General features: G+C 39.6%; 1 protein-coding gene across 1 annotated transcript; it reads left to right on the top strand.

Moving 5' to 3' along the window:
• Positions 1 to 6,348: 6,348 nt before the first annotated feature.
• LOC125804615 (piggyBac transposable element-derived protein 4-like) lies at positions 6,349 to 8,080 on the top strand. The gene has a single exon (XM_049483687.1). It carries the CDS (start codon positions 6,349 to 6,351, stop codon positions 8,053 to 8,055), a length of 1,707 nt encoding a protein of 568 aa, XP_049339644.1. The 3' UTR covers positions 8,056 to 8,080.
• The last annotated feature ends 634 nt before the right edge of the window (positions 8,081 to 8,714 follow it).

The following is an 8,714-nucleotide window of genomic DNA, read 5'->3' as shown; positions in this document are numbered from 1 at the left end:
ACATTCTCACCAGAGAGTCTGTCACTTACAAAGTAAAAAAATGAATAAATAAATAAATAAATAAAATCTTAGGTTCTGCTGCTTAAAATGTAGTTTAAAATATCTAGGAATGTTTAAAGGAGGCAGGCGGAAGGAAAGACAGGTGGGTGGTAATTGCTGAAGCAGGCTGGACGTACCTGCTGTAATGGGTCTCGGTGGCAGTGGCCAGTGCAAGGAGGATTTATACTAGGAGGTAATGAGGCCATCGCTCAGCCGAGCGCCGGCGCTGGACGCTTTGCTGGAGGCCAGTTGGGGAAGACCTCATCAATCCAGCCTGGCAGCCCCACAACATTCCCACGCCACAGCGAGCGGGCTAAAGCTCCGTGAGTAATTATCACAGCGCACACTTCAGTCACCCAGCCTGACCACAACCTAAACCACCGCCCTGGAAAAAAATGATGGAGACTGTTTACACTTTCAGCTTTTAGACAAAAGAGTGATAAAAGAGGCTCATCCAGACTTCAGTCACACTGTGTGCACATAAAATCAATCACAGATATGTATGTATGGAGTAGGCATCTATAAATACATTAATATGTACATATACAGTACATACATGCATACAAATACATGTATAGATGCACACCGAGCTTTTATAATAATAATATAATATGAAAAGCTTGGAATGTTTCCATTCCAAATAAAAAAATCGTCATTTAGAGCATTTATTTGCAGAAAATGAGAAATGGCTGAAATAACAAAAAAGATTCAAAGCTTTCAGACCTCAAATAATGCAAAGAAAACAAGTTCATATTCATAAAGTTTTAAGAGTTCAGAAATCAATATTTGGTGGAATAACCCTGTTTTTTATTCACATTTTTCATGCATCCTGGCATGTTCTCCTCCACCAGTCTTACACACTGCTTTTAGATAACTTTATGCCTTTAGTCCTGGTGCAAAAATTCAAGCAGTTCAGCTTGGTTTGATTTTTATTATTTCAGAGGTTTTCAATTTGGTAAAATCAGAGCTGTAAAAAAGAGCTGTATATGTATATTGTGTGTTTTAGATATATTGTATTTAATTATGTTGGTTCAAGCTACGGGATCACTTAATTTTTCTTGGGATCAATAAAGGGCTTACTCACCTACGTACTGACCTACAAACCTAAACACTAACACAGCCCTCTACCTACATATCTACTAACAATTTAGTTATCAACATAACTACCTACTAAACTACATATCAAACTACCTACCTATTTGACCAACTACTTACTGGAAAACCTACCGACCAAACTACCTGGGAAATGACCTACCTACTAAGCTATCTATCAGACTCCCTACCAAACTACATATCAGACATGCAGAACAAAGTATATACTGAACAACCTCTCAAACTACTTACCTAACTACTTGCTAAACTATTAAATTACCTACTTACTGAACTAATTACTTGCTGGCCTACCTACTGAACTACCGACCTAACAAACTAACTGCTGATTTAACTACTGAACTACCTACCTACCGAAGTACCTACCTACAGAACTATCTTTTAGACTACCTACCAAACTACATATCTCCCTAAAAAAGCACATACGAAACAACCTATTAAACTATCTACCTAACTATTACTGAACTACTAAATCACCTACTTAGTGAATTACCTACTGAACTACCTACCTACCAAACTACCTACTTAGTGAATTACATACTGAACTACATACCAAACTACCTACCTACTTGACCACCTACTTTCTGAACAACCTACCAATCAAAGTACCTAGGAAACTACATACCTACTAAGCTATCTATCAGACTATCTACCAAACTACATATCTACCTAACAAAGTATCTACTGAACAACGCATCAAACTAACTACCTAACAACCAAATTGCTTTTTTAACTACTGAACTACCTACCTACCAAAACTACCTACCCACTGAGCTATCTATCAGACTACCTACCAAACTATATATTTACCTACCTATTAAACTACCTACATACTGAACTACCTACATAATGAACAAATTGCTGATTAAACTACTGGACTACCTACCTACCAAACTCCTGAATTACCTTCTGATCAACCTATGAGACTACCAACTGAACTTCCAAACGAACTACAGAACTATCTACCAAAGTACCTTCTTACCAGAGTACCTACCCAACTCCCTACTGAACTATCAAGCTACCTAACGAATGATCAATCTACCTTTTAACCTACCTACTGAAGTACATACTGAACTACTAACCTAGCAATCTACCTTTCAAACCAGTAAACTACCTACTGAACTATCTACTAAACTTTGCTGGTTGCCAAATATTCTGTATTTAAACTATACATGTTCTGAGAAATTTGATTACTGAGGTAAATTACAGATTTATTAATTCATTTTTATTTTGCCTTATTCTGATTGTTAGATCTCAGAAATCTGAGTGTGCTGTTTACATGATTATTTGAATAATCATATAACTGCAGTTTTCTTATTTTTTTTTTCTGAGCGCAGATTTGTGAGTCCATAGAAATGAACTCAATGCTCCCACACTGCAGTTAAATCAGATACTGATACAGCCGTGAATATTAATTCCTTTTCTATTTGTTATTTCCATCAGTAATTACTTTTAATACCTTTCATAACTTCAGAGGGATGCATTAACCTTGGTGTGTGGTTTCGGACGTGGGCAGCCGTGGTTCAGGACGCTGTTTTTTTGGAGGTCAAGTCCATTCTACTCTTCCTTCAGTGCTGTCAGTGAGAGCTTTTCCGTTCTGGACGTTGGAGGGGTCAGGACTTCAGGTCTCGACTGATTGAATCCTCTTCTCCAGCGTTTCTTAACCTTACCTTGTGTACAATCTGTCTCCTCTGTTCTTTTTTCCAGCTGTCTCTTAGCAACCAGCGCAAGACATGCTGCGGAATCATCAGCGAAATAATTTCGTGCCAATTACGACTTTAACTCTTGACCTCAGAGCGTTTTGAAAAATGTTGCTGAAAGCAGAGATAATGGAAGTCTGTTAGCCGGGCTGCTGAGGAGGAAAAAAGGATATAAAAGGATTATTTTTTTATTTTTATTTTTTTCTATTTGGCTGTTTGTTTGCTTGCTGGGAACTTTAGGCCACAAATGCTCCCATCTGTTGTCAACACAGGAGTTTGGTCACAAACAGCCTGGCAATAATCAGATACAACTTTTTGGCATTTTTGTAGGTAATAGGTTGGAATAGCAAGACTCCATGTTTTTTTATCTCCATCTTAAACCATTTGAGGAACAAGTGGGTCTTTTAATAAGTGCACATGTTTACTTATATTTATTTTTTTCCCTCTTAAGGTCCACTTATGATGTTTATTTAGGTCTTTTTTTTACCTCATAAACTCATCATGAAAGAAATAATTGCACCCAGTAGGAACTGTACAGGAGTGGTGCATAACTCATCCAGAACACAACATGCCATATGTCTCAGTAAGGAGTTGTAGAGGTTCCTAATGGAGTCCTGTGATGTCCTGTACAAATAGTGTACTGAAGTGCTTCCAGGAAAGATCGAAAACTGATACGCCACAAGCCATAAAGCATGAACTAGCACTGCACTGTCCCCTGTGGGTGGTAATGCCTTCTATGGCGTATTCCCAGTATTCCCATTTGACACTGTGGATCAAAGAATGTTAAAAGTCTCAAAACTTCATAAACGGAATGTCTGAAATGGAATGAAATGATCAGACCTCTCTCTCAAAATAAACTTGGCCTTGCCATGAGCACAATGGACACTGTTTAGTCTCATTTACAAGATAACACCTCAAACCTTACACAAGTGTAGGCATTCCCAGGCTGTCCCCAAAAGTAACACTTCATAATGATAAATGACAGTTTTACACATCTTGTCTAGATTTTCTCAGTCAGCTTTATGAGGTAGAGTCACCTGGAATGATCAGTTTCAGTTAACAGCTGTGCTGAACTTGTCAAGAGTTAATTACTTGAATGTCTTGTCTCTTAATGTGTTTGAGAGCATCAGTTGTAAAGAGGTAGAGTTACAGATATATAGTTAACAGCCCTATTTAGGTAAACTACTCAACTAAGTAAAGAAAAAAATACTTTAAGAAATGAAGGTCAGTCAATCCGAAAAGATTTAAGCATTTTAAAAGTATCCTCAAGGGCAGTCACAAAGACCATCAAAAATGTTATGATGAAACTGGCTCTCATCAGGAGCGCCCCAGGAAAGCAAGAGCAGGAGTTACTTCTTTTGCACAGGATAAGTTCATCATCAAAGTTACCAGCCTCAGAAAAGAGTATTTTGGTGTGTTTCACACTTTTAAGTTACAACATTATTCTTTGCATGTTCCTTCATAGTCTGAATGACTTCCGAAGAAACTTTACAATGTAGGAAAAAATAATAAGGTGCGTCAAAACTTAGATGTAAATACTATGTTAAGATGATAAAAGCTGAGAATTTATAATGCACTGCTTATTCTTAGATTTTTATTTTATTTCTATATTTTGGAACTTTATCAATGTTTACATCCTACATCAAACTCATCCGTTTGAAAAAAGCAAAGAATAACAAAAAATCCTGATATTGAGCTTTTAACTCAGCCCAGCGGAAGGGCTGAGGTGTTATAAGAGGGCGCCGGGGGGATGGAGCTCAATTTTGAATCAGTTTAATTTCCTCTTCTCGCTCTTCTAGCCAGGAGCGCCCCTCCGAATCCCCGCGCAGTCCTCCGACTCGCCGATGAGGCCGGGAATATAAATTGCAGAGGCCGAATGCTCCAGGGACTGGAAGAGGGGTATATTTGTCTGTCTGTTAGGCAGGGACCATGTTTGTCTTAGATTGGAGGCACAAACGGAAAAAAAGGAAAAAATCCAGCGCATCCCCTCCTCCCTCAGGAAGCCGTGCCACAGACTTCAAATCTAATAATTTCCTTTTCAGAATAGAGGGATAATCCTACAGTATATGGCTTTCATTTCCATCTCTCCCGTCTCTAAAGAAAACAGAAATAAAAGAAAAATGGGGTCACAAGCAGATGCTAAATCGCCCAGGACCTCTTGCCACTGATCCCAAATGAGTTTTGAGAAGTGCAGCAAATTCCGGCACGTTCCGTCCCCTCCGGTGGGAATTAGGCCTCAGACTAGTGGTGGAACTGCAGGCGGTGCAGGTGGAGCAGTCTTAGTGGGGCCTATACTTTATACCTTTACTCAGTATACAGTTATTTTACTCAACAATAAATATACAATAAAAACAATAAAAGTTTTTAATACTAATATTTTTGTTATAACTAAATAAAGTACAAAAGTACAAAAACACAATCAGGCAGTCCTGATGAGAGCCAGTTTCATCATAACTATTTGTTGGTCTTTGCGACTGCAAAAAACATTTTGAATATATATATATATTTTTTTCCAATTGACTGACCTTTTTTTTGTTCGTTTTTTTTTTTTTTGTTAAGTAGGTTTTGCTGTAATATAGATTAGAACATTACTCAAATAGAATGACTGGATGACTTCAGTATTAATCTACACTGCAGATCATTTGAAAATAATGGGAAAAAACACTGAATTTAATGTGTGTCCAATCTTTTGACCATCAGTAAATTTTACATTTCATTTATAAATCAAGGGAGCAGAGTCTGGAGGAAGAGTGGAGAGACACACAGTCCAAGCTGCTCGAGGTCTAGTGTGAAGTTTCCACTTCCACTTCAGTGATGGTTTGGAGAGACATGTCATCTGCTGGTGTTGATCCACTGTGTTTTATTATCAAGTCCAAAGTCAGAGCAGTGTCTACCAGAAGATTTTCCCTCTGCTAATAACTTTTATGGGAATTCAGATTTCATTTTCCAGCAGGAGCCCACACTGCTAAAAGTAACAATTGGTCTTATCCCTTCTATTGTGTTCGGGTCAAAATTGACCCGTTTTCAAGTTTAAATGTGTAAAAATTACCATTTGCTTTTTTGTTCTGGAATGAGGCTTCATCTAATCCTCAGACACACCTGATTGAATGTAGAAATATACATTTTTACCATTTTAGTAAATTCTAAAGGTCTCAAAAAAAAAAAGTTACATCTGTGGTGTTACGGGTCAAAAATGACCCGGCAGAGACTACTGGCTGTTTTATGCATCACCTTAAAGCTATGGGTTGCTCTGAGGATCAATTGTGGCCCAATATGCCCAATTATGGCCCACACACACACACACACAGGCTTCTTTCACATGCACAGACACAGAGACATATAGAAAATGCATACAGGCACACACACACACACCACCCCCCACGTGAACTAAGACTTTCTCACAGCATATTGATACATTGTTTATAAACAAACATTGGCACATATAAAGAGGGTTTGGGTGGGATATTATTAGTTGAATTCTGTAGGAGTATCAGTCAACATGAGCAAAAGGTATTCTGTTCATGAGGTGCTAGATCATATCTTTGGTAATGATGGTGATCTTGAGGAGAGAGAGGGAAATGAAGCTGAGGAGGATGTGTCTGAGGAGGAGGATGATGTTCAGTATGACCCTGAACAAGACCAAACATCTGATGAGGAGGACCCAGATGTCACAGATGCTCAAGGAGAGGTCTTCAAGTCAAAAAAAGGTGACATTTCATGGTTATCAAGCCCTCCTCAAACCCAAGCCAGGGCACCGATGGAAAACATCCTCAGAATGACTCCAGGGCCTACTAGATACGCTGTGTCACACGCCCAAGACATCAAGTCAACGTTTGAACTGTTCTTTCCACGACCTATTCAGAGTATCCTACTTGAGATGACCAACATGGAAGGGAGAAGAGTGTTTGGTGATAGCTGGACGGAGATGGACAAAACACAGCTAGATGCGCACATGGGACTGTTGCTTCTTGCGGGGGTGTACAGATCCTGTAATGAAGCTACGGCCAGCTTATGGGATAGTGAGTCAGGACGCCCTATTTTTCGTGCCACAATGTTCCTTCAAGCCTTTCATGTGTTATCAAGAGTGCTACGTTTTGACAACAGGGAGACCAGAGTTGCTCGTCGTGAGAATGACAAGCTTGCTCCCATCAGGGAGGTTTGGGACAAATGGGTGGAAAATTTACCCTTTGTGTACAATCCTGGGCCAGAGGTGACAGTGGATGAACGGCTAGTCCCTTTCAGAGGCCGCTGTCCCTTCAGGCAGTACATGCCAAGCAAGCCTGGAAAATATGGGATCAAAATATGGGCAGCTTGTGATGCAAAAACTGCCTATGCATGGAATATGCAAATATATACCGGAAAATCTGCCACCGGAGTGCCAGAGAAGAACCAGGGCAAGCGGGTCGTCCTGGACATGACCAAGGGTCTTCGGGGGCACAACATAACTTGTGATAATTTTTTTAACTCCTATGACCTTGCGCAAGAGCTTCTAAAGAGGAAGCTGACGATGGTGGGAACAGTCAGGAAGAACAAACCTGAGCTTCCCTTAGCTCTTCTTGGAACGAAAGACAGGGCTCCTCTCTCATCCAAGTTTGCATTCTCAGAAAGAACCACAGTTGTCTCCTACTGTCCCAAAAAGAACAAAAATGTCATTCTGATGTCAACTCTCCACAGGGATGCTGGTGTGAGCAGTAGGGAGGACAAGAAGCCAGACATGATCCTGGATTACAACAAGAACAAAGGTGGTGTTGACAACCTGGACAAGGTCACCGGCACATACACATGCAAGCGGGGGACAAAAAGGTGGCCAATGGTTGTGTTCTACAACATGCTGGACGTTTCGGCATACAACGCATATGTAGTGTGGACTGAAATAGATCCAGGATGGAATGGAGAAAAACCTTTCAAGAGGAGGCTTTTTCTGGAGGAGTTGGGCAAGTCTCTGGTTTCTCCCTATATCGAAAGACGAAAGAGGCTGCCCCGAACCGAAGCGTCTGTTCGTTTGGTGAAAGGGCTTCAGCCAACACTCACATCATCATCCTGTGATACAAACCAGGGAGGAGATTCCAGGAGCAGCAAGAGGAAGAGGTGCCAGTCCTGCCCCGCCAACAAGGACAGGAAGTCCAACACCACTTGCCACACATGCAAGAAATTCATTTGCGCGGAGCACACAGTAACCATCAAATACTGTGATTCATGCATTTGAACACACACACACACACACACAAACACACACACACACACAGTTAAAGTTTCTGATGCTAAGTTTCATGGTTCATAAGTTCATAAGTTCATTCAGAGTGACTCACCTGCACTAACATCATATTATTTTTCAATGTTCAGTTTATGGTTAATGCAGGCGCACACACACACACACACACTGTTGTTGGTCATTGTTCATTTGTTAAAGTTAAATTGCTTGGTTAATTGGTATGGTTAAATAAAAGTTGGTTTTATGGAAAGAAATTTGAACACTTGTTGTCTTTATCCTACTATTTATCTATGCGGGTCAGTTTTGACCCGAAACACCAAAGGTGTCACTATTGTTAATAATTTTAAATAATATTATTTTTTTCTTTGGTAGGTGTACTCTAATATAGGTCTATAACACATTTACAGTTTCTAATTACTCAGTCTATAAGTATGACAAATATTTTTTGTGAATTTAAATAGTTTTTGCATTCAAAAACGAGTGGTACTTTTTAAAACACTGTGTCTGTGGAGCCAACTAAAGAAATTTCCCACACTGGTTCCATTTATATGAATGTATACTAAGCCAACAATGAGTTGAAAAACAATATTGGAAGAAAACTGGTGATTTTAAGCATTTTCAAGCATTTTCAAATCACGGGTCAAAATTGACCC

Source organism: Astyanax mexicanus, chromosome 9 (genome assembly GCF_023375975.1).
Source record: "Astyanax mexicanus isolate ESR-SI-001 chromosome 9, AstMex3_surface, whole genome shotgun sequence".
In the NCBI taxonomy this organism is placed as follows: domain Eukaryota; kingdom Metazoa; phylum Chordata; class Actinopteri; order Characiformes; family Acestrorhamphidae; genus Astyanax; species Astyanax mexicanus.
The sequence above is the reverse complement of the archived record's forward strand: the minus strand, read 5'-3'. Positions and strand labels throughout refer to the sequence as shown.

Bases quoted from the DNA above. Each gene is read 5' to 3' on its own strand.
- LOC125804615 (XM_049483687.1), top strand. From the start codon at position 6,349: ATGAGCAAAAGGTATTCTGTTCATGAGGTGCTAGATCATATCTTTGGT.